The sequence below is a fragment of the Apiospora aurea genome (genome assembly GCF_038362705.1).
Source record: "Apiospora aurea strain CBS 24483 chromosome Unknown utg000002l_segment0_segment0, whole genome shotgun sequence".
NCBI lineage: Eukaryota > Fungi > Ascomycota > Sordariomycetes > Amphisphaeriales > Apiosporaceae > Apiospora > Apiospora aurea.
In genome coordinates this window covers 3085599-3113277 of record NW_027117389.1, presented here as the reverse complement: position 1 = coordinate 3113277, position 27679 = coordinate 3085599, and the positions used below count along the sequence as shown (strand labels likewise).

The 27679-nt window shown below is 53.3% G+C and overlaps 7 protein-coding genes across 7 annotated transcripts; 5 read left to right on the top strand and 2 right to left on the bottom strand.

Moving 5' to 3' along the window:
* Window positions 1-3860: 3860 nt before the first annotated feature.
* On the top strand, window positions 3861-10124 carry PG986_003341 (polyketide synthase; the record flags this gene model as incomplete). The annotated part of the gene is made up of 8 exons (XM_066839563.1): window positions 3861-4055; window positions 4115-4171; window positions 4227-4314; window positions 4376-4441; window positions 4495-4697; window positions 4748-4988; window positions 5050-5402; window positions 5463-10124. 8 exons carry the CDS (start codon window positions 3861-3863, stop codon window positions 10122-10124), a joined length of 5865 nt encoding a protein of 1954 aa, XP_066704627.1.
* Window positions 10125-12125: 2001 nt separating this feature from the next.
* PG986_003340 (aspartic-type endopeptidase OPSB) lies at window positions 12126-14070 on the top strand (the record flags this gene model as incomplete). Its single annotated transcript, XM_066839562.1, has 3 exons — window positions 12126-12429; window positions 12880-13064; window positions 13144-14070. 3 exons carry the CDS (start codon window positions 12126-12128, stop codon window positions 14068-14070), a joined length of 1416 nt encoding a protein of 471 aa, XP_066704626.1.
* Window positions 14071-14584: 514 nt separating this feature from the next.
* PG986_003339 (uncharacterized protein) lies at window positions 14585-17194 on the bottom strand (the record flags this gene model as incomplete). The annotated part of the gene is made up of 6 exons (XM_066839561.1): window positions 14585-16005; window positions 16060-16120; window positions 16174-16355; window positions 16405-16477; window positions 16546-16931; window positions 17026-17194. The coding sequence occupies 6 exons, from the start codon at window positions 17192-17194 to the stop codon at window positions 14585-14587; spliced, it is 2292 nt and encodes a 763-aa protein (XP_066704625.1).
* A 359-nt stretch (window positions 17195-17553) lies between these two features.
* PG986_003338 (uncharacterized protein) lies at window positions 17554-18205 on the top strand (the record flags this gene model as incomplete). Its single annotated transcript, XM_066839560.1, has 2 exons — window positions 17554-17683; window positions 17733-18205. 2 exons carry the CDS (start codon window positions 17554-17556, stop codon window positions 18203-18205), a joined length of 603 nt encoding a protein of 200 aa, XP_066704624.1.
* Window positions 18206-21123: 2918 nt separating this feature from the next.
* PG986_003337 (Sexual differentiation process protein isp4) lies at window positions 21124-23865 on the top strand (the record flags this gene model as incomplete). Its single annotated transcript, XM_066839559.1, is given in 7 exon segments — window positions 21124-21376; window positions 21387-21730; window positions 21791-22153; window positions 22173-22516; window positions 22612-23068; window positions 23128-23532; window positions 23602-23865. The coding sequence occupies 7 exon segments, from the start codon at window positions 21124-21126 to the stop codon at window positions 23863-23865; spliced, it is 2430 nt and encodes an 809-aa protein (XP_066704623.1).
* Window positions 23866-24661: 796 nt separating this feature from the next.
* On the bottom strand, window positions 24662-26244 carry PG986_003336 (dolichyl-diphosphooligosaccharide-protein glycosyltransferase 48kD subunit; the record flags this gene model as incomplete). The annotated part of the gene is made up of 4 exons (XM_066839558.1): window positions 24662-25084; window positions 25137-25852; window positions 25918-26028; window positions 26103-26244. The coding sequence occupies 4 exons, from the start codon at window positions 26242-26244 to the stop codon at window positions 24662-24664; spliced, it is 1392 nt and encodes a 463-aa protein (XP_066704622.1).
* Window positions 26245-26874: 630 nt separating this feature from the next.
* PG986_003335 (uncharacterized protein) lies at window positions 26875-27185 on the top strand (the record flags this gene model as incomplete). Its single annotated transcript, XM_066839557.1, has 2 exons — window positions 26875-27064; window positions 27142-27185. 2 exons carry the CDS (start codon window positions 26875-26877, stop codon window positions 27183-27185), a joined length of 234 nt encoding a protein of 77 aa, XP_066704621.1.
* Between the last annotated feature and the right edge of the window lie 494 nt (window positions 27186-27679).

Below are 27679 nucleotides of genomic sequence, written 5' to 3'. Positions count from 1 at the left end.
AACCGCAACTCGACTTGGCATGATCCGTCTCGTCCGTTTTGTCGGACAAAACGACGCAAGGTCGTGTAACACACCACCCCCGGCTTGCAAACCGAAGGGGCCTGGGAGAAACCGCACTTGCTGGTTGAGATCCGAGCTAGCATTGCATGATGCCTTAGTACTCCGTATTGATAGGGGGATCTGGGATTTTCAGCTCTTCTCGGATCCCACGAGCCCTTTTTGGTTCGGCGACTGCCCCGGCCTAGGCGATACCGCACTCTACATGCAAGGAAAGGGTGCGCTCCACCAATTTGGAATTACAATATGCACCTGGTTATGTCAAGATCCTGCATATGCACGCTGCGGGCGTCGTCCAAATGAGCGGGGTGCCTGGTATGAGCATGTACCAGGAGTATCATACCCCCCCAATCCAATAAAAATGCTGGGCAAATGCTGCATCTGATAAGACATAACTTGCACTGAAGGGTGCTCTCTATGAAGTACAACAAGAATTAGGCATGTAGACAGACAGTTCAAGCCAGTGTGTTTGGTCAGAACCTCGGAACGAGTGCGCCCATTCTGTCAAGATGCGAGTGCCCTCACCAGCCGAGAAAGACGGGAACATGTCAGCACTGCACACAAGCTGCCGTAGCGCTTGCGTGGCAGAATCCTGAATTCAAGTCTGAAGGGCTGACAGAGGACGGCATGATGCAAGATTGTGTATGGCCGTGAGATCCTTCCAGCCACTGCAGCTGGTGTCAGCTGAAAAATCCTACAATTTTGGATCACTCCAGACAGCGGCTTGAACGGCCGGGTTTCATGTGACCATACAAGCTAACGACACTACACATCATTCCCTAGAACTTTGCAAGTGACACGGGTCGACAACGGCGATGGATGCCACTTAGTGGCTGCATTATCTTGTTGGTTTTTGCAAGCATAGCCTCAGTTCCTGCACTGTCATTGGACGTTGTGGTTTGTCTGGGGAGCAGTGCCACTGCTGATTGACATAAATAGCGTCTGTAGCTCGGTACTTTATGTGTAGGCTGGTATTTGCTCGGGGTTTCCCCTTTTGAGACCTCTGTCCATCTAAACATTATTAACAGCGGCAACTGTTGTACTATGTCACCTCCCAGCACCTCCGCTCATACTTGGCTGAGATCGCACACGGGTTGGTGGCTGTTATAGGCACGATATTCCCCGACAACGCTTGGGGGCCTGTGCCGATACACTGCCTCATCCCTCACGAAGACTGACTGTTCGGCGGCGCACGAGAAGAGAGGGAATGCCAGTGCCCAAGCTCTGGGACCCAATCATATTCTGGTGGTTGTATGGGGTATGTATGCAACATCCCGTGCCAATAATGGAGACACAGGCTGTCTGAGTACCTAACTTCCTTGGCCGATCTGCGCAACCAAGATACCTACCATCCTATCTGACCCAATGGACCGTTTGAAGCTTTGAAGTCCACACGTCGAATTGCCTAGGACGGGAACAACAGACTTGGGACTGCCTCCCCCGCATGTATGGAGTGACGGCTTAGGAAGCAGGTGATTTGTCGGCTCCATCCCGGGATATCGATAGGGTGGTCAGATTACCTACTTGTGTAGACTTCTTCGGACATGGGGAACCAACCGGCGGTCATCTGATATGGGCATAGACCAGTGTTGTTGGCTTTTGCGATCGGGGTTGATGATAGGGATTGAGGCCTTGCCAGGAGTGTCTTGGCCAGGCACTTCACCAGGACCCACTGCCATCAGCATTCAGTATGGGTTCGTGCCGTACCCGTCGTCCTCTTTGTCTGCTTTGCTGTGACTATCTATGCGGCGGACACTGGAATCTTGGGGTATCTGCCGACATTCGGCCAGATGTCTGATATCGGGTTTCGGGAGAGATGACACGGGCAGACCGACTCTGATGAGGCTACTCCATTGCTTCGCATCACTGACCCATCTCTTATCATGTGGTAATAGTTGTATTCCGTTACAATAATGCCCTAGTCTCCGACTACTATCCTCCTCTGACTTGATCGTAGCTGGGACAAACGCCACATGGTCTGCCAAGCGCAGGAGCACCAAACTACCCCAAGCATCATGGCCATCACACTTCGCAAGAGGAAGACGGATTGCATTGTCATTCACTGCCATAATATCTTACTTGCATATGCATGATCCTTCAGAGCATTGAATATAAGGGCGTAAAGGATCAGCCTGCATCTTTCCATCAATACTGCCAATCAGCACACCAGAAGTCCCTTGTCTTCATGTGCAAGCAAGGCATCCATCACCGAACCATATCTCTTGACCAGCATTCAATTGACAACTTCCAAAGGTCAGCGCCCGTTAGTGCCCTCCAGAAATATTACAGTTGAGCGGCATCGTTTGTTGCTCAGCCCATCAATTCACCGCTCTTATTGAATCTATTTGTCCGCCGCGTTTGGAGAACAAAATAACTGATCATGGGAAAAGGTATTCACAAGGCCGTAGACATCAATCTTGGACAGGACGTATACCTCAAAATCAGTTATTCAGCTTCATATTTAAAAGGGGCCACACCCAGGTCAGCATAGTCTTTCGAACCCCCAAAGGACTTGCTCTACAAAAGCCACACCCCTAAGAATACTCCCCTGCACGACAGAGGAGATCTCGCTGTATATAAAGGGGGTGTGCGGAAGGATTAACACAGGTTAATTCTGGGGAGGTCGTCGTCCATTTCACCACTGCCTGTTTGTGATTCTATCTAGGGTGCCTGCAAAGGGAGATATAGTGTGATCGTGGCCCATCATACTCCGGCGAAGCCCAAGTACGTTTTCGTGTTGAATCGACACCACACCGGCCTTCGGTTGTCGACCATCTCACTATCTCATGGGTATCATTTATTGAGCTAATACACAGGCACAGAAATCTTGGCTACAATTGTAGCAGACTTTGTCTTATAGTCGACTCGGGAGGTGTTCCCGTCACCTCGCAGTATACGGGTGTGGCCCTGCGGCAGCACAACAATATCCAACACGTACCAGTGTACGAGAACCTGATGAGAAACCAGCATTCTCATATGACAATACACACGATAATTGCTCGAAATACCTCGCCACGACGGCTATTCTGATTCCACTGACGGCCCGTAAGCCAAGGTTTGCTTGTGTTCTGGTCATTAGCCACTGCGGCCTAGCCACCATCGCCGACCCCTATTCCGTTCCGGTGTCATCATCCGATCAGTCACCTACATGTTAATTACCTTACCAAAAACACGACACTTGCGCCTTCACCGCCGACACTTCTGTCGCCATCGCCGAACTTTTATTCCACATTGCCCTCCGAGTGTAATCGCCTACCATTTCTGGGGGAAAAGGAAACACGCACAATTCTTACACTTCTACCTCGACAGTTACATCTCCTCCACCATCGGCCCTGTACAAGGCCGTTGTTAGCTCGGCAGCCTTCAACTTCAAAATCCCGGTCGTCACTATCATCGCCGACCCCTTTTCCGTGTAAGTACCGTTGGCGGAGTAATCACCTGGCATCCTTAGAGAAAGCACGACACACTCACTTCCGGTTTCAAAGTCCCCACTATCGTCGACTCTGATACAAAACAACCACAATGCACACACACCTTCCTCATTGACACACAATAATAAAACTGATCACAAGTGCCCTGGGGTTTCCGCTTTTCTGCCACTACACACACATGACCAACCCAAGCATACGCACATGACCTTTACCTCCTCCCATACCCTAAGCCTTGTACCTGTCATTCTTTTCATTTGACCCTACCGATCCTGATGGTTTTCATACATATCAATTCCTACACGCAATCCGCTGACAGTTATTCATTGGGTTAAGCCAGAGTGAACGCATTCCCGAGAGAATCCGCATCTCACGATGGCTCACCCGGAGCCGGACAAGATGGAGCCCATTGCCGTCGTTGGCATGGGCTGCAGATTTCCGGGCAACGCTACATCACCCGACAACCTCTGGAATATGCTCAAACAAGGCGAGAGTGCCTGGTCAACATTTCCGGCAGATCGTGTCAATATTGCCAGCTATTTTCATCCTAGCGGCAATAGGCAAGGAAGCGTAAGTTTCAGTCTTCGCATTTCTCTCCCCGTACCGCAACAACCTAACACCACGCTCAGATTTGCTTCAACGGAGCTCATTTCCTCAAGCAGGACGTGGCCGCTTTCGATGCTTCAGTAAGTAAAATCCAATTTATTATTTCTCTGTGCGAGTCAAGCCTAATCGTTCCAGTTTTTCTCGATCCCGACTGATGAAGCCAATGCCATCGACCCGCAGCAGCGAATGCTTCTCGAGGTTGCTGTCGAAGCTTTGGACAGCGGTAAGTCCCTTGCCCCTATTGATTCTCGCGTCGCAGACGGCTCACTCAGTCAACAAAATAGCTGGAGTTGATCGGGAAGCCTTGCGCAAGTCAGAGACCGGAGTTTGGGTTGGTTCGTTTGTCAAAGGTAATTTCTGACTGTCCCAATGACCCCTTGGCCCGTTGGCTGACGCCCCTTAGACTATGAACAGATTGTGCTACGAGACCCTGATGACTCTCCGAAGTATGGCGCCACCGGAAATGGGATTGCAATCATGTCGAATCGCATATCCTATTTTCTTGATGTCAACGGCCCAAGTATGACTATCGATACTGGTTGCAGTGCCAGCCTCGTATGCCTCCACAACGCCTGTCAGGCTCTACGAAGTGGTGAGATCGACATGGTAAGCACCGGAATATGCTTTCTGCAACATTCTCAGACTAATGCTCTCAGGGTCTGGCTGGTGGAGCTGGGTTGATCTTGACCCCCAACACTATGATGCCGATGACAGCATTAAACTTCCTGAGTCCAGATGGAAAGTGCTATACCTTTGATGAACGTGCCAATGGATATGGACGAGGCGAAGGTATAGGTATAATCGTGGTGAAGCGTCTGGCTGATGCTCTTCGCGACAATGATAACATTCGGGCTGTCATTCGCGGCTCTCGCGTAAACCAGGATGGACGCACTTCAGGTAAACACCTGCAACCTCTATCGGTCATTCTTGTGGATTTCTAACCAGAGACAAATCATAGGTATCACTCTACCCAGTGCGGAGGCACAGATTCGTAACATTCGTGGCGTCTACGAGCGTGCCGGCCTAGCTCCTGAACAGACTGCGTTCGTTGAATGTCATGGTACTGGAACACCAGCGGGCGACCATCGCGAACTACAGGCAGTCTCAGAGACACTCTGCCAGCAACGTTCGACAGAGAGCCCCATCTATGTTGGCTCCGTCAAAACGAACATTGGTCACCTGGAGGGCTGCGCCGGCGTTGCTGGCGTGATCAAGAGTATCTGCACCCTTGAGCATGGCATCATACCTAAGCATCTGAATTTCCAGGCTCCAGGCAGTCACAGAATTAACTTCACCGATTGGAAGCTCAAGGTAGATATCCCCATGGCAACTCCTGCTACTCTAGACACAGATTGCTGATGAAGAGCGTAGGTGGCCCTGGAAAACACGAAATGGCCTGTCAATGGCCTCAGACGTGCCAGCGTCAACTGCTTTGGATTTGGAGGCACAAATGCACACGTCATCATTGATGATGCTGCCCATTACCTCTCATCGCGCAACATGACAGCGCACCATAACTCTGCCATCTTTCCACAGGATTCTTCCAAGGACCCCTTCATGGACCCGACGGTCGTCGCCACGACCCTCAGTCAGATTAAGTCTCGAGCTAAGACCATTCGACGAATCGCCAAGGGTCAGCATGTTCCGACGCAAGACCGTAAATCACACGCTTTCGTGTTTTCAGCCCATACAGAGCGGGCGCTTGTCCAGTTGCTTCAGAACCAGGCGCATTACATCCAAACAACGGATCGCAAAGATTCGTTAACGTTTATGGAGGACTTAGCTTACACCCTAGGATGCCGCCGAACGAAGATGCAATGGAGAGCATCGGTAGTGGCTCAGACAGCCGAGGAACTCGCTACGAATCTCCAGCAGATCACCAAATCCGACTTTGTCCGGTTGCAGGAGAACAAAACCCCCCGAGTTGCATTCGTCTTTGGTGGACAGGGCGCCCAGTGGTTCGCTATGGGTCGCGAGCTTATGGCCTTTGATGTGTTCCTCCAGTCCCTAGCATCGGCTTCACAGTTCATGAGTCGCCTTTTTGGTGACGATTTCAGCTTACTGGATGAGCTTCTTCGAAGTAAAGACTCTTCCAGAATCGATGAGCCCAAGATTGCTCAACCAGCCACTACAGCTATCCAGGTCGCCATGGTGGACCTGCTGGTTCGCTACTATGGTGTGTCCCCCGCCCTTGTTCTTGGCCATTCCTCAGGGGAAATTGCAGCTGCATATGCTATGGGAGCGATCTCACGAGAGACCGCTTGGGAGTTGGCTTACTGGCGCGGTGTATGTGCGCAACAGATGTTGAACAACAACGACGGATTCACTAAAGGTCGTATGCTTGTTGCCAGCCTCTCAGCAGCTGCAGCGGACTCCTATATTTCCCGAGTAGACAAGGGCAAGGTTGCCGTTGCCTGTGTCAACAGCCCGATCTCTGTCACCCTGTCGGGCGATGAAGCGGCTATACTTCAGGTCCAAAGCTTACTTGATGAGGAGAAGATTTTCAATAGGCTCCTGAAAGTCGAAAACGCCTATCATTCCGAGCACATGCGGAGATGCGCCGGGAATTACTTTGCTTGCATACAGCACCTTCGACCCCAGCGTCCCGCGACAAGCATTGTACCACACCCCCATCTTGGCGGTAAGCTCATAACGATTGCGGATATTGAGTCCGACCAAGAAGTCTATGAGTCGATCCCGCAGAATGAGGTTCCAATTATGTGCTCATCCCTGACTGGAACCCCTGTTTCGTGGGATGAATTGACGCCGCAATACTGGATGGGTAACATGGTGTCTCCTGTACTATTTAGCGACGCCATGAGCGAGGTGCTCAAAGGTTGTGGCCAGAAGAAGCCCGACATTATCCTCGAGATCGGTCCGCACAGCGCGCTGCAGAGCCCCATCCAGGAGATCATCGAGACGATGCATTACCGGAGCCAGAAGCCAAAGTATATTTCCATGCTGCGCCGGAGTATCGATTCCGCCATTACGACACTCTCAGCTGTTGGAGAGCTCTGGCGCCGGGGCGTGAACATCAATATGCCGTGGGTAGTTATGCGCAACGTACAGTACCATCGCCCGAAGGTACTGCATGATCTTCCCAACTACCCGTGGAACCGCGAGACCAGATACTGGTTCGAATCGCATTTGTCGCGCGCCAACCGGCTCCAGGTACATGGCCGATATGATCTAATTGGTCGGCCAACTTCCGACTGGATTCCTTTCCAGCCACGTTGGAGAGGGTTCTTACGTTGTAGTGAGAACAGCTGGATTGAACATCATCAGGTTCAGACGTCGACCATCTATCCTGCGGCGGGCATGGTGACGATGGCGCTCGAGGGCGCGAAACAACTGGCACAAGGGCCATGTGCCGGGTATGAGGTGTCAGCTTTCAAGATCGAAAAGGCGATGCTCATACCCCTGACCGAACGTGGCCTTGAATATGCCGTGAGCATGAGCATCCGCGAGGAGTCACCTGCCAAGTACGAGTTCTCGATCTATTCGAAGCCACTTGATGGGGCCTGGCAGCAACACGGCACTGGGTTTGTCACAATCCACCCCACCGCCGCCCTGCTTACCGATCAGCACTACCAGGCGTACGCCAGAGCCGCGGAAGCTACTGATGAGAAGGTCAACCCTCGCCAGTTCTACGAGACTCTTGATGTCATCGGAATGAACTATGGCCCGTTATTCCAGAACATAACCTCCCTAGCCAAGAGAGACAACATATGCTCGTATACAGTCCGCGTTCCTGACACTAAATCCTCGATGCTTGGCCGCTTCGAGTTCGCTCACCTGATCCATCCAGCAACACTGGATAGCATTTTCCAGACAGCATTCAGCCTTGGCGAGGGGTCAATGGTTCCCTCTTACATCGGTAGCCTGTACGTGTCGACTCAACCACAACCTCCGACTGAGGCCGGTCGAGAACTCGTCGGATTTGCCGAAGCAGAACGACGCAGTCCTCGAGAGGCTTCAGTGACCTTTATCGCATCTGACGAATCGTGGATGGCTCATGATGGAGAGTCGGTGCTAAAGGCTCTGATAGTAGCGAAGGACATCACGTTCACCGCTCTGGAATCGGGCACTTGTGGCTCGGGCAGCACCTTTCTTCCGTATCATCACAACTTATGCTCTGAGATTACCTGGGAGCCCGAGGAGGAATCCCACAACAGCAAGGTTCCAGAAGATGAGTTTACTGATGAGATAGCTGATGAGCAGCCGATCCAGCTACCCGGCGGCGTTGTGCTCCTTGTGCCTAACTTGATCAGCCCTATCCTCGCACAACTTTGCTGCGAACTGAGCGACAAAATCCGATGCGAAGTTAGAACACCATCAGCTATCACAGAACAAGGTTTACCCGCTTACTGCATCTCTCTCCTTGAAGTTTTACCTGAGCACCGATTTGTTTGGGACTGGTCCGAGCAGGACTTCCTCGCCTTCAAGTCACTTGACACACTGTCAAAGAGAATATTGTGGGTTACTCGAGGTTCCCAAGTCGAGGTGGCCAATCCGCGAGCCAGCCTTCTGCATGCCCTCGCCCGCACCATACAATCGGAGAATGCGCAGAAGAGAATTGTAACCCTGGACCTGGATGGCCCTGCCGAGACGGACTCGATTCCAGACTTGTCTGTGGCCTTGATCTCTGAATCAATTGTGCAGGTATTCACTAGAGCATTCACCGGCTCGAACGAGACTCGGGCAAAGGAGGCCGAGTATGCGCTCCGTGGAGGCAAGCTCCTGGTACCTCGACTCGTTCCCACGGTGGATTTGAATGCCATCATCGAGGGCAACCATTTGATCGATCAAGAGAACTTGTCGTCCGTCCGCGACTCGATTCGACCAGATGCTACATACGTGCTGGCTGGTCAGGGCGGCTTGGCCATGCAGATCGCGAAACTCCTGGCCAACAACGGCGCCCGGCACATCGCACTCCTATCCCGATCCGGTGGCTCCTCCAAGGACTCGCAAGACAACGTCGCCTTCTTGCAGAAGCGATGTGTCTCCGTGTCCGTTTTCAAGGTTGACATTTGCGACAAGCCCACTCTGCAACTGACGCTACACACAATTGAAAAAACCATGCCGCCCGTCAAGGGCCTCTTCCAGTGCGCTGCCACGATCCAAGACTCTGTATTCGACAACATGACGTATCCCGACTGGCAGGCCGCCATCCGCCCCAAGACGATCGGTTCTTGGAACCTCTACAATCTATTCCCCCGAGACATGGACTTCTTCATTTTCCTGTCCAGTTCGGCGGGTGTGATCGGAAACCGTGGGCAGGCGAACTACGCCGCCGGCAACGCCTTCCAGGATGCACTGGCACACCACATCAATCATAGCAACAGTGGCGACACCATGCGGGCAGTGTCTATTGATTTGGGCCCCGTTCTGGGCGCAGGCATGCTAGCCGAGGACCCGCGCGCGCTGGACATGCTCAAAGCAAGCGGATTCTTTGGCATCCGATTGCAGGATTTCCTATGCGTTATGGAGCGCGCCATCGCGGGATCCGTGACAACGGGCGCCGAGCGCTTTCCTTCTCAGATCGTCATGGGCGTCGGCACGGGTGGGCTGATACGCCAAAACAAGCCGGCAGACCCGTACTGGACGCGGACCGCGCTCTTCACTCGACTGAATCAGGTCGACCTGCCCGAGGACGAGTGTTCCTTGGAGGGTACAGCACCTGAAGGAGCCGAGGAGAAGCAGCAGAGCATCAAGTACCTTCTTTCGCAGATTGATGCGGGCGCGGGTGCATTCGACGAGGCCCAGGCCATCGTCAGCACTGGGCTGTGCAAGATGCTCGTCCAGAGCATGAGCCTCCGCGGGGGCGTCGACGAGGTCGACGAGGGCCGCGCGCCCGCGGCTTACGGCGTCGACTCCCTCATGGCGGTCGGCGTGCGCAACTGGGTGTTTCAAGAGTGCGGCGTCGAAGTCTCGGTCTTCGAGGTCCTCAGCGACACGAGCATCTTCGACCTCAGCGGCACGATTGTGGGGAGGTGCGGCTTTGGTGCCGGTGGTGCTACGGATGAACAGTAAGCAAGCAAGCAAGTGCTCGCTCGGCAACTAGCCAGATGACTAGACAAGAAGTTTGTGGTGACATCAACAGCAACAAGAGTTTTTTTGCTCGTTTGTCCTATATATTTCTGGGTGGGGTGACCTCCCGCATGTGAGGTCGACTTGCAGAAAGCTTATGAGAGGTGCAGTGCAGTGTAAGAGAAACGACAGTTGTTCAGCAGTCGATGCTTGGTACGAGAAGAAAGTTTGGTCCAGGAGTTGGAGAGGGGTGCAGAGCTATCTTGAGAGGGCAAACTCGACATCTTTTCTTCCTGCATTACTACGTGTGTACAGTTAGAGCTGGACGAGATTGTGTGTAGGATGTAGTATCAGTCAATGTATTTATTATAGAAAAGAGGCCACGTAAGATTGAATGTGCAATCATTGTGTAATTTTTCTATTAAGAGGAGATGATGCTTTGCCGAAGAAGCCAGCCGGGTTGCTGTACGGACGAGATCTTGGACATGTTCTGTTTCGGACGCAATGACCTGATCGGAGCCCTCCCCCTCCCCTTCCACGACAGCCCACCGCATAACGGAGGGGCTTCCGGGGGTGAGATACGTTTCTCGGCGGCCTAAGCGATTGGGGAAGGCTTGGGAATCGACCGTGGTAGTTACTATTTGCAATGCCCCTGCATATGCAGTAGCTATACGCTGACAAATGGCTTGCATCTGCATTTGCAGAAAAGTCTCGATTAGGAAGACTTATTTCCCCTTCTTCTTCCCACCTGAAGTTGTCCAGCTCCAGCTCCAGCTCGTTTGCTGCTGCCTGTTGCTATCCTCACGACTCATATTGTATTGTGCCCTTTTAGACATGTCCTCATGATATGCGAGCGCTGATGAGTTGGAAGTATTGGTTCGCAATATGTTGCCCATTTCAAACGATGACTGTTCGGTCTTGGCCGCGTATGCATCAATTGCCAGAGGGAGGCAACGCAGGCACGTTGATATCAACCTCCAGTCCTCCATCAAGCCTACCAGGCTGTGTCGCCAAGGATTTATTACAAGGTACCCAAGAAATCCCATATCACCTTGGCTGCATGTCAGACGTCTAGAACGATATCCTGCACCACAAACAACATTGAAAGTCTTGGTTCTGGCTCAAAATGTAACAGTACACAATGTACACAGAAAGACGTGGAAACAGGCCAAGCATTGATCCATTTGGCCCATCCATTCCATGATTCGGTTGTACACTGCAGAAACTGAGACACGTGCTCGGCACGTTGGCAAGAGCTGCTGTGCACTGCTTTGAGTCCCACCTGCATTCTATCTAGACACAGCCGTGGATGCCATAAAATCGTCCATCAAATCGTGAAATCTGAGAGGCTGAAAGTATATACCCTACATGTACCTACATACTTACCTACCTTAGGCAATTTGGAAGTTTGGGTGCTGTCTGTCAGGGGCCCAATCCGCCTCGGCCCGCTACGACGACACTTTGGAAAGAGCTTGTCGCCTGCAACTTCCAATGAACAGCAAGAGTGTGTTTCCACTTCGTTAGACCGAAGTGACTCGATTGTCTTGTCACCAGCCATACATCTTCGGTAGTTTATGCTTCCCTTTCCTGTCAGTTACTCCGTTTCCACTCAATTTATCATCCCATAACCAGCCAGCAATCAAACCCCGGCAGGCAGTTTGGCGAACCGGAGGAGAATCCAAGAAGAGATCGTCTTCCTTGCGAGGCTTTCTTGCTCCATACGTATCTCGATATCGGTCGTTTCTGGCAACAAAGTCAATTATTCAACCTGAACCTTTTCCCTCATACAGTCCTTCTTCTTCTCCTTCTTCTTCTTCCTCCTCCTTCCTGCTTTCCTCACGAGGGTTCCAGCCGCCTTCTGGACCCGTAACCCCGTCAGAGTTGACGAACTCTCCCAACCAGCATCTTCATGACCTGGACCGTTTTATGCCAAGGCTCCGGTCAGCCGTTACACTTGATCTCCCCTACAACGGACCCGGCCCGATGGCGAAACACGCAATCGGTATGAAGCCTGTCCTCTTCTTCGCATCCCTGGCGGCCGTGCTCGCCGCTGATTCCACCCGGCGCGTGGTGTCACTGGACATCAACAAGCCTCCTGTCTCCCTGTCACTACTAGATCGTCGACGGGGCCTCGGCAGCTACTCCCAGGTGATTTCCAACAACATCACAGCTCAGCGCTATTATGCCGATGTCACCATCGGAACGCCGCCGCAGCACATTACCCTGACTGTCGACACTGGGTCCAGCGATACTTGGGTGGTCGACAAGAGCACCGATGGATGTGAAGAAGACCGCTGTTTGACACTCTGTAAGTGGGTTACTGCCAAATAATTACTTCGTATCATTCCGTATCCGTTGCAACTGTCCTCCTGCGACTCATTCGCAGCCAACTAGTCCGCTCTCATGCCTGCTATATCATACCTGAACAGTCACCAAACCCAATATTACATAAACGAACATTTTCTTGGCTCGTAAAACTAGTCCTATACATTCTATATGTTCTACCGCCTGTCCCACGTACATATGGCATTGAGTTCGCATACTAATCTCCAATTACAATACCAGATGACTCCCATGCTAGCTCAACTGTCAAGTTGTTGGATGATATTTTGTTCAATATCACCTATAAAGACGACTCAACGGCTTCTGGCAGCATGATGAAGGACACCTTAAGAATTGGCGGTGCTACCATCAAAGGTCTTGAAGTAAGTGGTCTCAACACCTGGCCAAGATCGTCAAGAATGTGGCGCAATCCTAGTCGTAGAGCTAATTATCACTGGATGGGAGCAGATGGGCCTGGTCACTACCGTCTCAGAGGCCGGCTCGGGCATCTTGGGCCTGGGCCTTCGAGCGGGTGAAGCCCCCCCTGGAGATTACCCCAACATTATGGACCTTTTCTATGACCAGGGTCTCATCGGGACGAAAGCGTTCAGCCTGTACCTGGTGAGCAGACCTCCACCCCTCGGTGTGGATTTGCGGATTGTCTATAAGTACTAACTCTAACGCTGTATTTCTTCCTCAGAATGCGCTAGAGTCGCCGTCGGGAACTATACTGTTCGGCGGCGTCGACAAGTCGAAGTACACGGGCGAGCTGCTCGCCGTGCCACTAGGACCCACAGCCGCCACCCTCAAATACTCCTCCTGTTACATCGCCTTGAACTCCCTGTCCATGTCCTTTGGCAACGGCACGACCAGCCCAGCCTTCAACTATGTCCCGACTTCCGTCCTGCTCGACTCGGGCACCACGTTAACCTATTTGCCCAACAGCACGGTGCAGCGCCTCTACGAGGCCCTTGGCGTCCCCGTTGAGGGAAGCGCGAGCCGGGGCGGTGCCGACGACGGCGATCTGGCCTTGGTCGACTGCGGGATCCTGGACGACGCCGAGCGCAAAGCGTGGACCTTCGATTTCCGGTTCGGTCGGCCCGATGGTCCCTTCATCCGCGTGCCCCTGCACCAGATGATCATTGACCTGCGGCCGTACGCCCACGAAAATGGTGCCAACATGTGCCGCCTCGGCATTGTCCGCAGCCCCTCCATCAACAACGACAGCAGCGAGATCAATATTCTAGGCGACACCTTCCTACGCAGTGCCTACGTTGTCTTCGACCTGACCAACAACCAGGTCGCCCTAGCGCAGGTCAAGCCCAACGCAACCGCCGCCGCCGACGGGTCTGACATCGTCGAGTTCGGACAGGACGCCACCGCCATCCCAGGCGTCTCGGGCGCCGCCAGCGGCATCACGACCACGGGCCTCCCTGGGGGCGCCGGTCGACCGCTGCCTACCGTCACCGTCACCGACAGCAGTTCGGTCGATGCGGCGGCGACGAGTGCCACGGGCAACCTTGCCCCGAGGTCGGCGCCGGGCCCAGATTGGTCGCTCCTGGGCATGGAGACCTTGACGGGACTCGGCATACTCGCTGGAAGCACGTTGTTGAATTTGCGGGTTTGATGAGGTAGATAGGGGATTACTATGCCAGCCACCTTCTTTCTAAGTGCGACATATCCAGAATGTGCGGTTACTTTTGCCACATAATCAATGTATTGATCTCCTATATGGGTGGTTGGTTCATAATGAAGACGTCTCGAGTCCCGTGGCCTTGCATGCATACGTCTGTTGATATAATATCGAGTCAATATGGCTGGTTCCGTTGCTATCCATAACACCCCTTTAACCTCAGCTTTGTTCACAGTATTGTTCACACCAATGCAATCCGAGAGCTACTCAATTATACTATACAAACGACAGTATAATAATGTAAACCGGGCAAAGAGGCCTGATTGATATCTGAGTCAATTCTGCTCGAGTAACCGAGTACCCGAAACCTCGTCTACGAGGGATAACTAGTAAAGCAAGTACCTTTTCTGAATTGCCAGTCCAGTCCGCTCCGTGAAAATAATACATCAAACTACAAATACAGTCCAGCCATTGACTGAGCATCCAGCTCTCCTGGCATAGAAAATGCTCAACCCATTTTCTCGTAGCGTTCCCTAGCCTTATCCTTAGCCTTGGCCACGAAGTCGGAATAATCATTCTTGGTCGCCCGGGCAGCCTCTTCGACCGCATCGCCGATTTTGCCGCCCTCGGCGCCGAGACCAACACCGGGAGCGTAAGCGGCCGTCTCGATGATGTTGGTACGGCCGGCGCCCTCGGCTCCGAGCCCGGCACCCGCGCTCCAGCCCATCTTGGCCAGGAGACCGGCGCCCTTGGACATGGCCGGCTTGGCCGGCGTCGCTTCCTTGGGCGGTTCGTTCTCCTTGGACGAGTTGGCCTGCTGCGGCTTCTTTCGGGGAAGGTTGGGCTTCGGCTTGTTTGGCTGGTTGTGCACCAGGCGACGCTCCTTGGCGCGGTCGCGGTAGTTGGAGGTGGGCTCCTTGCCCACCGCCTTGAGGTCCTTGACCGCCTTCGCGACGAGGACCTTGTCGTCGAGGTTCTTCTTGTGGAGGTCGCTCAACTGCTCGTGCCGGCGGAGCGAGGGCTCGCTGACGAACTTGCGGCGGCAGAGTAGACAGCAATTCCGATCCAGATCTGCGTACGACTCGCTGGAGGACGGCGGCGGAGGGGGTGGAGGCGAATCGACAGCATGCGAACCGATGCTATTTACCCCTGTCACAGGAGGCCCCTTCTCCTCGTTGCTGCTTTTCTTAGTCCCGCTTTTCGCACCGCGGAGCTCCGCGTGTTTGTCCGCCCATCTGGCGAGCTGCGGGGCCATGGCGATCACCTTCTTGCCGGTGGGCGCGGTCAACTCCTTGTCCGCTTTCCGCTTTTTGGAGTCTTTGGCAGTTGCCGCTTGTTCTGAGCGTGGCCCGTCGGCCGCCTTCTCCTCGTAGAGGTTCTCGCTGAATATAGTAAATTCGCTAGCGTACACCGATGGGTTCCAGTAGCTGAGCAGCAAGGACGGGTTATGGGATGCCGTGAAGGTGAACTTTCGGTCGTGATCGGTCACCGGCTTGAAGTAGGGAATGAAGACTCCCGAATGGATGTATGCCACCGTGACAGGTTTGGAGCCGATGGTGAACTGCGGGGAAGCGTTGAACTTGGCCATGGCTGCACGAGCATCATCCAAGTTGGAGAACTCGGCAAAGCCATAGCGGCACCCAGCATCATTATATCTATCTCGAATCATGAAGACTCGCGATAGTGAGCCTGGCTTAGCTCCAAGTCCAGTCGTGTTGCCAACAGGTGCAGTGCTCTTCAGTTTTGGCGGCGCCCCTGGCGCTTGCTTTGGCTCGTCCTCCTTGGCAACGTAGAGTTTCTTAACACCAACAGCCAAGTTGTTCTCGCTGATTGTGGGTGGCAGATTACGAATGACAAGAAACTGAGACGGAGTCTGCTGCGGGCATTCGTCACTCTTGCCGTCCAACTGCATATCGGCCACGTTCTCGGCTGAGTAGGGTGGTAAGTTATCTGTCCTATGATGTTGTGTGGTTGGACTCTTACATGATCTGGGAGCTTTGCATTGTTTACAGGTCGCTCGTCGCGAAAAGTTCTCAAAATGGCACTGTTCCAGTCAGATAGTGCCCAACACGAGTTATAGCGGATTGGGTTCCTCACCATGGTACACTGCCAGTCGTCTGGGTTGGTAGGTTGGCGACGTTCTCGGCTGTAGGCGATGGGGACGTAGGCATTGAAGCCGTCAGCGGTAGTAAACTCAAGCGCAGGGTAGTGTCTATCAAGAAAGTCGATAGCGTCTTCGTCCGACGCGAATTCAGCGAAGGCGTAACATCGACGGTCACCTGCAAAGGTCAGCGGAGTGCGATATGAGGACCGACTTCTGGCACTGACCGGCTCTATCGTCAGACTTGATCCGAACCTCGACTAGGCCATTGGCACCCATGCTTTCCATGACACTGTCCACCTTTGTCACTGTTAGCAATGTCCGTTATGCAGTAGCACATTGGCCTGAGGTGTAGCAGCGAAACCTACCTCCTGCGAGCTAATGTTTTCGGGAAGGTCGTCCATTTTGATAGTATGGTATGGACGCCCCGGGCCCGATCGGTATCCTCCGTCTCGGTAGTACGCGTCATCACCAGCTGGCTCGGGTGACGAATATTCTCTTGGGCTCCGTCGGCCGCGCTCTCGTTCGTAACCTGGCTCTGTCGCGCGGCCATCACGGGCGGTTGCAGGCGAGGGGCGGCGACGGTAGCTCCTGTCGCCGTAGCCTGTGTCGGGGCCGCCTTGGTATCCACGCGCTCGGTCGTATCTCTCTGTTGCGCCCGCGTGTTCATAGCCGCGGTCCCAGTCACGGCTGCGATCCCGATCCCGGTAGGAGTCGTCCCCTCGCGGAGCTCTTGGAGGCGACCTGGAAGAGTCTTTCCCCGCAGGAAAGTCAGCTCAAGCTCAAAAAGACCAATGATGTCAACCCAGCGACATGAAACAGGTCCTCCACAGGCGATTCGTTTTTACCATGCCGCGAACGATATTGGGCGTCCCTCGAGGAAGGAGATCTGCGTCTGTAACCGCTGCGGCGCTCGTCGCGATCGCGCGCCGGGTGGTCGTAGTCGTCGTACATGGTGACGGATTGAATGCCGATCTCGTCCTCGTAGCTGCTAAGTGGAAAAAAGGTTGCGCGCATGCTGTTTCGCGATTTGCAGGCGCGCGACGCGTTGGATCTAAGGGAGGAAATGAACCCAAAAAGCTGAGCTGAGGGAAGGTTTCCCGTTTGCCTGCTATTGGTAGCTGAAAGGCGCCCGAAGCTCGGAGGTTACAGGCGACAACCACCGGTGGAGCTTGACGTCGTCGCTTACCTAAGGGCCACTCAAATGCACAAATGCACTTGTAACCACTGGCACATGCAGACGCAACTCCCGTCATGTAGACCTACTTAAACCGCGCAACGAAATCGGGCATTTGTTAAATTCTCGGAACTGCTATAAACCCAGTCTCTCATCTGCCGTACTTGGACCTGGGTGAAGCTGCCAGGAACGCTTTCCAATGGATTCTCAAGCAGCAGAGTTACAGGATGAGGGGTGTTACGTTGGTCTAACCCACGACCACCTCAGTGCACAGGATATCATGGATCGCGTGCGCAGCCCACAAGCCGGTGCCATAGTGCTATTTGCAGGTTGGTCGACCCCTGCTTCTGAATGTGTGTGGTGTAACACTGTTGCCAGGGACGACCCGTGACAACTTCGACGGCAAGCCCGTCAAGGAGTTACAGTACTCGGCATACGACCCCTTGGCACTCCGGACCATGATCTCCATCTGCAAGGACATGCGGGCAAAGCATGGCCTCAAATCGATAGCGATGGTGCATCGGCTGGGGCCGGTGCCCATCGGCGAGGAGAGCATACTGATCGCCGTCTCCTCGCCCCATCGGCAAGCCGCCTGGCGTGCTGGCGAGGAGGCTCTAGAAGCGTGCAAGTCACGCGTTGAGGTCTGGAAACGAGAGGAATTCGGGGGCGAAGAGGGAGGGGTCTGGAGAGCCAACAGAGACGGCTTACCAGGCGACAAGATTCCAGACCCGGCTACCACGGTCCCGGAAGATAGTGGCGACGGGCCATTCGGCCCAGTGATACGGCCCAGGAGGCCAGGAGAGAAGGGCCATGGCGCTGTCGTCAACCCAAAGCCCGGTCAACAGGGCTGAACGAATGATGGTTCGAGCTTGCTTAGATACGCTTCAGCAAGTCGATCGACCGTATCCGGATCTGGCCTGTGAAAAGATACTTTGTTGCTAATTACGGACTTGGCGGGCTTCGTTGAACTAGGCATTCCTCGCTATCTGTATGCCCCTTGGCTTCAGCTAGAAAGTAATCTCGACAGCCTAAACAGGCTATTATGCCAGGCCTCTTTCCGACGAATAATACCCGAATATTACAATCTACGTGGATCCGAGTGAATGGATGCCACCCATCAATATCTGATGGTCTATTCCAAGCCCGGGTAAAATGGCCCCCGGCCAGCCAAATCCTATGAACGTGGATATGTCTTCTTATCAGCAGCATCCATACCGTATGCTTGATTGTTTTCCCAGCTAGCTGGGTACGCTATGGTGGCCTGCTTGAAAGTACACCCCTGCTTGAAAGTACACCCCTGCTCGATGCATGTTGGTTTACTAACGGCCATACATGGCTTTGATCTCTTAATGGTCAATGTTTGGTTGTGTAGGTTGTGTAGGTTGTGCCGCGTGGGCAACCCGTCATGCCATGACTGACGACTTGAGCACTACAAATAATAAGATGTAGTTATATCTGTGTAATGTCCAGTACACTCTCCAAGTAGAAATGGTAGTATAGAGTGTAACAAACGGCGTATCTAGCCATCGGTCCATTAATCACAATCTGGTTGTTCCCGTATGGGACGCGGCCGCTTGTCCCTTGCCGGACTTGCCACTGACGTGAAATTGGCAGCAAGGCGGCTTAGTACGAGCTGGGAAGGGGTGGCGATTGCGAACGACCGCTGCTGTTCTGGAAACACCAGAGAAACGAATCACAAGCAGCCGCCCATTTGTATGGCCCCACGATTGAAGATGGTGTGCCGCAAACCCGGGTATGAACACCAGTGATAGCCTATTGAAACATAGCATTCCGTATCAGAACAAATGACAGGTGCAAGGCTTACAGCAACCAACGACCCGCTAACTCGAGCCAGGGAGCGGCCTGAAAGAGCAAATATGGATGGTTCTCCGAGTTGTAAGAGACATACATGTGCCTAACCTCCTACCTACGTGCTTATGTGGCGGTGGACCGATTGGGGCGGAGGAGTTGCCGCTTGCGTACGACTCTATCGATAGATCGACTGACCAATAATCCGGGCTTACTGCTTGGCGAGGGTAACTTGAAGTAATGGTCGAGCGTCGCTTAACTAATATGTTAAGAGATCAAGCTTTTCGTGGCGACGATGGGTGCAATGTGGTGGAAGGGGGCGAGTTCTGGGCGAAGCTTGCCTGCTCTTGGGACCTTGGCTTCGTTGCGGGGAATAGGCTTGTTTTAGGGGCCTGTCGCCGCTAAAACCAACTGCCTGACTTGGCAAGTGGGAAACCCGTGGGGCGGGGGGTCTTACTCGCAAAGCTTAGCTACTACTTTCAGCTATGATATTACTACATACAAGTATTCCCCGGAAGTGATATCAAGAGACCAGCAGCTCGTCACAAATCGAGAAGAATATCGATCACGAGGGCGACCAGACGTGCATGCATGTATGACGATGGGCTCCAAAGGATGATGTCTGTGGGTTGCTGACCACCTGCTGCACTCTTACTTACCTCGGCTGGGTCATATCGAGCGTGTCCTTCGTGTATCTGGATCGGCGCTAGCCCGCTCGGGCATCGCATCTTGACAAGAAGACATCTATTCGTGGAATGAGGGGAGGAAGTTGGGAAGGAGCAAGGCGTGAAGCGAACCAAACGATAGGCACCGATGGTGGGGAGAGATTGGCTGCCCATGTCAGTTGGTGGGGATGAGATAGGCTTAAAAGCCCGGCCTTGTTTTGCGGAGTGTGCCCGTCGTCTTTGGGGGATGTATGGATGGTTACTACATGTATTGTAATAAACTGAAGGTAGGTGTGCAATCATGAATGCTTCGTTTTTCGTCTTCTTCGCTGGTTCTTCCCTTGCTTCTTTACTTCTCGTGCATTCACGCAGCTGATTAGGTGACTTATAGGTTTGTTGCATGCATCCTGCATCCAGCAATTTGGTCCAATGCAACATCAAGCAATCGGGCCACCCTTGCTGGCCATATCTTGGGGCACTTATTCAAGGGTCCCATCTTCCAGCATCCAGCATCCAGCATCCATGCAGAGATAAGCACCGTATCTTGTAGGGGGTCGGGGTCGGCCTCGTCAATGGGCCACTGCAGAAGCCCATTGCCACGATTGCTTCGCTTCCTTGCAACATCCCGACCTCGCTGGCCTGTCAAGCCAGGAGAATTATGTTGCCGTTGTCTCAAGACTCGTGTGGGACGAAAATGGTTCACACCAATGAGAGAAGCCAGACATGGCAAAATCTTGCCTGTTGGCCTGCCCTGTCTGGTACCCATCACGGTACTGTCTGACAATTGCCTTCTCGCAAGATGGAAGCTGAATGTACTCGAACTATAGTTGCATGCCCGGGAACCCCCTGCTTGCCGAAGGGGCGACGGCTTGCCGCCTCCAACCCTTTTAGGAAGGTCGTGTAGCCCTGGGACCAAACCGTCTTCTCCGAGATAATGGGCAACATGGGGGTAGACGCACAGGTTCAAGCTCATGGTGCCAGCAGCATTCAATGCATTGCGGGCTCTTGCGGCTGTCACAGTGACCAGCTTGGAATTACATTCACCCAATTTCGAAGAATGCTTTGATCGGCGGCCATCAGACATGCCACCCTCCAGGCTTACGCCCCCGCCGCTCTGACCTGGGTCTCACCTTTTTATACATATGTAAGTCATAATCCCGTCACTGCTGCTGAGACCTCGCTCGAGGCATCCCCCTCTTCAAGGTGATTTGGTATCGCCGGTCTCGGGAATTGTCAACTGGGCTTTTCTCTTTTCTCCGATATACACTTTGCCAAGGTGTATTGGAAGAGCCAAGATGCCATTCTTCAACCTGCGCAAACGAAACGACCATACGGAGGTCACTCCGCAAACCAGCACTGACGAAGCTGGCGCTACCGGAGTCGAGGCATTGGACCATCTCCAGAATTTCGAGAAGCTGCACAAACTCGACCCCAATCTTCCGCTAGAGGAGCTCAACGATGTCAACGCTGTCCTCGCCACCGGCAACCTCGAGAAGGGCGTCGAGGTTGAGGCCACCCCTTTTGGAAGAGAACAGCCCATACCCGGAGGTGAGTAAAGCCCGACCTTACGCTACCAACAGATGTCTCAATGTTCATACCCCCGAACAGGTTCGCGCCGCCGTGAGGAATTACGATGAAGAGATGCCAGCAAACACAGTCCGTGCCTGGGTTATTGGCATGCTTCTCTGCACCATTGGCTCTGCAGTGAACATGCTGTTTTCATTGCGAAACCCGGGTGTCTCCGTCACCACATATGTTATCCAGCTTGTTGCTTACCCCCTCGGTCTTAGCTGGGATCTCGTCTTCCCTGATCGAGTCTTCAATGTGTTCGGCCTCAAGTTCAATCTCAAGCCCGGCAAATTCAACTACAAGGAACATGTTGTCATTACCGTCATGTCAAACGTAGGTTATATCTGACTGCTTTCCCGAACCGCCACCGGTTCACGCTGACATCCGAATTAGGCTGCTTACGGTGGCGGTTTCCTCTATGCCACGGACGTTTTGATTGCCCAGGAGTTTTATTATAAGCAGCACTTCGGCTGGGCCTTCCAGTTGCTGCTTGGAATCACCACCCTCTGCACAGGATTTGGCCTAGCTGGCCTGGCACGCCGTTTCCTCGTCTGGCCAGCGGCCATGATCTGGCCCTCGACCCTCGTGAACGCGCAGCTTTTCTACACGCTGCATGACCGCCCTCCGGTAGATCCGGTGAAGACCAACGGCTGGAAGACCAACAAATACAAATATTTCCTGATCGTTTTCGGGGCCTCGTTCGTCTGGTATTGGTTCCCTGGTTGGATTTTCCAAGGTCTTTCTTACTTCACCTTCGTCTGCTGGGCCAAACCAGATAATGTCGTCGTCAACAAACTCTTCGGGGGGTCTCCACGGCTACGGACTAATCCCCTTGACCTTTGACTGGACAGTTATCAGCGGGTATGCGCTGAGCCCATTGATTCCTCCGTGGCACGCCATCGCCAATACACTTGCGGGTGTTTTCGTCATGTTCGAAGTCGTCTCGATCGGTCTTCACTTCAGTAACGTGTGGTACGGCCAGTACTTTGTACCCCAGTCGTCGTCCTCATTCGACAACACCGGGGCCAAATACAACGTTTCGAGGGTACTGGACGAAAACTTGCAATTTGTAGAGAAGGCCTATCACGAGTATTCCCCACTCTTCCTCAGCACTCAGTTGTAAGTAATACAGATATGCAGTTGCAATCTATCAGTGCATATATCCATACATGCCAAGTTCGTCTCACGCAAGGACAAGCTAACTTCTTCTGCAGTGCACTTTGCTATGGACTCTCGTTTGCTGCGGTATCTGCTGTCATTGTCCATACAGCACTGTACCACGGTAAGGAAATCTGGGCACAATGGAAGCAAGCGCGCCACCAGGAAGACGACGTGCACCAGCGCTTGATGAAGAAGTACCGTGATGCTGAAGACTGGTGGTATCTCGCTGTGTTCGTCGTCATGATTGGGCTCTCCTTCGGCGTTGTCTGCGGGTGGCCTACCGGATTCCCAGCCTGGGCATACGTGATCTGCATGATCATCCCGATCATCTGGACCATCCCCATCGGCATAGTGCAGGCCATCTCCAACATCCAGATCGGGCTGAACGTCCTAACCGAGTTCATCATCGGCTACATGTTGCCGGGTCGCCCCCTTGCCATGATGATGTTCAAAAACTATGGATATCTGTGCATGTCGCAGGCGCTCTACTTCGCTCAAGACTTGAAGCTGGTGAGTTATTGAATTCCTTCTTCGGCCGACCGCCATTCACTACTAACGAAGTTTGATAGGGGCATTATATGAAGGTTCCCCCTCGCGTGATGTTTTGGTCTCAACTTGTTGCTGCCTTCTGGTCCGCCATCCTCCAGATTGGAGTCATGAACTGGGCTCTCGGCAATATTGAAGGTATCTGTACCGATGATCAGAAAGACTCATATACTTGCCCTCAAGCTGGCGTTTTCTACACGGCCTCCGTTGTGTGGGGTGCCATCGGCCCTGCTCGCATGTTCAGCCCAGGAGCGATATACGCGAACCTCCAGTGGTTCTGGCTGGTCGGGGCTGTGACTCCCGTCATCACCTGGTTCTTCGCTCGTCGCTACCCCAAGTCCTTCTGGCGTTATGTCAGCATGCCTCTGTTCTTCGGAGGCTCCGGCATGATTCCGCCTGCCACCGACTATAACTATATCAGCTGGGGTGTAAGTGCAAAAATGCCTACCTCGATCACCGTTTATTTAGGACGTTCGTACTGATTCGCATGCATACAGATTGTCGGCCTGACCTTCAACTACTGGATCCGGAAGAAGTGGAGTGGCTGGTGGCAGACCTACAACTATGTCACCTCGGCTGCTCTCGATTGCGGTCTCATCGTGGCTACAGTGATCATCTTCCTCACTTTACAGCTTACAAACGCCACGCCGCCTCAGTGGTTCGGTAACCTCGACGTCTTCACCAACCTGGACCAGACTGGCAAAGCCATCAGCATGCATGTAGCAGATGGCGAGACTTTCGGGCCGGCTACTTGGAAATAGAAAGGAAAGGCTATCTATCCGCTTGGGTGACGTCGCGAAGACCAAGGTTGCTTGCGAGCTCTGACTGAAGGCGAGTGGACGAAGTGCTGCAAGCCGATTTCTCCTTTCTCCTGGGTAAGGAACGGGCAAACCGATCGGTGCAGGTTCTGTAGCACAGAACAGTGCAATCGTAATAGAAATCTACGTACATTTCCATGCTATTTTGGATTCCACTTATTTGAATGCTCGTAGCCGTAGATAATGACTTACCTATCGCACCGAATGATTCTGTCGTCTTTCTCCGTACCCTTGCTAAGAAGATAATTCCTACAACACAAGTTCTCGAGTAGTCAGACCACGACATAAGCGTCTCGAGTTCCCACCGTATGCATTATTTACCAATGTGTGTATACTTGTGAGTCTTTGGGGCTAAGGAGAATGACGAGACTTTGGCAAAAACATTGGACTGGAGTCACAAAGTGACATTGCATATAAAGTCAGTCCCACCACGTGACTTTGCCCAATCCTATGGCATTACCGCAACATAGCAAAATCCTCGCCGAACCTCCTGGATGCGAGGGTTCGACAATTTTGTGAATTCAAGACTCAGCACAGCATTCACGGCAGCATCGGTAGCTTCATGTCATTTCCTCTGTATTCCGAATCAGGATTTTTCTCATGAAATATACATGCATCGAATCTTTTCTACACAACTCGATGCTCTCATAGCAGCATTGTATAGCCCATAGATGCCTCTTGCTGTAATGAGCCAACCCGAGATATCATTTCTTAACGATAATTCCAGCGAATTACTTGGTTACCTGGTCTTCTTGCTCTCTCCCTTTCCTGTGGGCTTGCTATACAGCCAAATCGCAACAAAGAAGAGCCAGCCAGTCACGGTAGCTCCAATACCTGAGATCCAAGGCCAGGCGCCACTGATGGCGTAGCTGCGAGGCCACTCGTCGTGGGCAAAGTGGCGCACGGAGACGGTGTTCTTCTCTTCAATGTTGTTGAAGAAAGGTCGCTTATGGTTGATCTTGAAGTTGAAGATTCCGTGCTGATCAGGCAGCTTGAAGTTGGTGCTGTACGTAGTGCTCTCCTCGGAGCTAACGGTCGGCTTCAGGGACAGACGGTGGAAGGGCGAAAGCATGCTGAACTCGAGCTGCAGGTCGTCCTCGGCCGGCACCTGGAAGGCGGCCCAGTGATCCCACTCGTATTCGGAGAGCGAGATAGAGTAGGTCTAAGACACATTAGTTGAAGATTCGCGAGCAGTGTCTTCAGGGGCTACTTACCACGTCGTTCTTGATACGGTAGATCTTGGGGTTGCTCTGGTTGCCCTGGCCCTCCTCATTGAGGTGGTGTTCGATCCAGTTAACCTTCAGAACTCCGATCTCGTTGAACGTCCAACCAGATACGCGCTTGGCGAATTCACGGTTAACGGTGGCAACGGAGGCCTTGCCATCCACCTTCTTGACCTTGGCATCAAACCACTGGTCAGTCAGCATGTCGGCGCTTCCGACAACGGTGAGGCGCGCCGAATTGCGGGCCTGAACAGTGGTGACCAAAGACAGCTGCTTTCCAGCTGCAAAGAGTTCGTCGCCCAAAACTTCCGACTCCTCCTTGGGGTTGTAGCTGTAAGCGGTGGCGGGAGCTCGGAGGATGGGGGTCAAGAGTGCGCCGTTGCCGAGGAGCTGGCCAATTGCCTGGGGAAGAGCAAGCACCTCGCCATTGGGGGTGGCAGGGGAGAAGAAGTCCTTGACACCGGGGCGCAGGGCGCCCGGCGTGGGTAGCAGGAGCACATCGTGCTTCTCGTCGGCCGAAGTGACGTCGTAGTTGAAGTGGTCAACGACCAGGCCAGTCCTCTCGGAAGGAAGGTGGATGTCGAGCTCTGACAAGGCGGCAACGACGGAGGTAGGAGCCTGCTTTTGGCCTGAGAGGGCCAGGAGGATGTTGCCCTGGGCATTGATGAACTGCAGGAGGAGGTTGGCAGTCAAGTTAGGACCGAGGCCTGGCAACAAGCTCGTGTTAGCAAATGTTGTCCAAGTAGAGTATTGCTCGTCTGGGGCGACATACCCTTGGCTTTCGTGGGGAAGAACAGAATGTGGTCGTAGGATCGCTCGCCGAGGTGGAACAAGCTTAACGAATCGCTCTTGGGAGTCTCGTATGTGACCTCGAATCCTCGTCCTGCAATATAGAGGGGAAAGTTAACAATCGGCGGACTGGTGCAGCAGAAGAAGGAGAATGGTTCGTGTGCGCACCTTCTAGGTCGCCCAAGAACTTGGAGTACTGGGCCTTTTCGGCGACATCTTCGAGGACGACGAGAAGCCTGGAGCCGCTAGAGCTGATGGCCTGGGCGACAGCTGTGAAGAGCAGCAGGAGGAAAGAGGTGAGGGAAGTCATTATTGCTCAATGTCTACAACGAAAGAGAGCGAAAAGGGAAAGAAAAAGACAAGAGCGACAGCTACAAGTTGCTGCGCATTGGATTGAGCTGATTGAGGGTTTCTAGGAAATCAATTCAATGGGCGTAGGGACGAGTGAGCTGTCCCAAAAGTTCCAGGACAGGACGGACATTCACACATGCACACGCACACAGCCGCTCAATCGATAATCTATCGGCAGCTGGGGAGCTTGTGGTGGGTGGTGCTTTCCAGTCTGGCATACGTAGCCCGTCCCGTTCCTGCCAAGACTGGACTTGTGGTGGGTAGGTACGTACCTGCTGAGAGCTTAATGCAGTCCTTCGTACAGCTAATTTCTCCGGGATTTTGCCAGACAAGGCCGGCCGACCGACGACGACGACGGGAGCAATTGACGATAGAGAGCAATTCCCAAGCCAGCATTACCACGATCCCCAACGTCCTTTGTGCGCCATTGCAGCAGCCCAATTGAGTACGTCCGATCCTTCACTGTCCCCTCCAATCCCATTCGCTCCGGCCAATCGGCGCGCCCTCGTATTTCCCCCAACGGGCTGGACACCCGTTTCCACCAGCAAGAAGCTAACATCACGTCGCCGTCGCTTGCGCGCAAACAGCAATGTCGAACCCTACACCACGCTTCTGGGCCGGCCCCCTCCGGTACCTGCGCTGGTCCGCCCGCGAGCGCCCGGCCTACTTCTACTCGGTCGTCATCGGCGCCGCCGGCCCTCTCATGCTCGTCACCGTCCCGCCGATCCAGTCGAGACTCGGCTACACGCGAGCGCCCCCGGTCCCCATGACATACCCCAGTGCGTCAATCCGGCTGCCAGAACGCCATCTTCTCTCTCTTCATCCAGTCAACGCTAACGACTGTGTGTCTCCATAGTCCCGACAGGTCCCCGGAAACAGTTGAGCGGGTACGACGATTAGGCGAAGAAAATCAAACAAATATGAGTGGCGGAACCCGGTGCGAACTAGCAAAGAAGATATAGGGGAGCCGGGAGAAAGCAATGCCGCTCTTGTATATATCATGGCGACAGCCTTGCTTCGATGCTTCGATGTGAACGAGCGAAGTGAAAAATGGCTGGTTTACAGGCCTACATCGACACAATGGGACAGCAACAACGCCGAGTGTAGAAACACCAAATAGACCTGTTGAATTCAAGCCAAATTTCCTTGGCACGAAACGACGTATCGCTTCGCTTTTCATACGCCTCGCTCACTATCTCTGATCACTGCTCAGCCCCTGGGATGGGGGTATCTCGGCTCGCCAACCATCTATTTTCTCTTTGCGCAGAATCGGCTGTGTGGGACCCCATCATCGATTGTCATTTCCAACTATAAAATGCAGAATTTCCCCCTAACGCCTTGCCTTCTATTGCTGCTTCGCCGACACTCGTAGCCCCTTTCTTACTGTCGCTCAA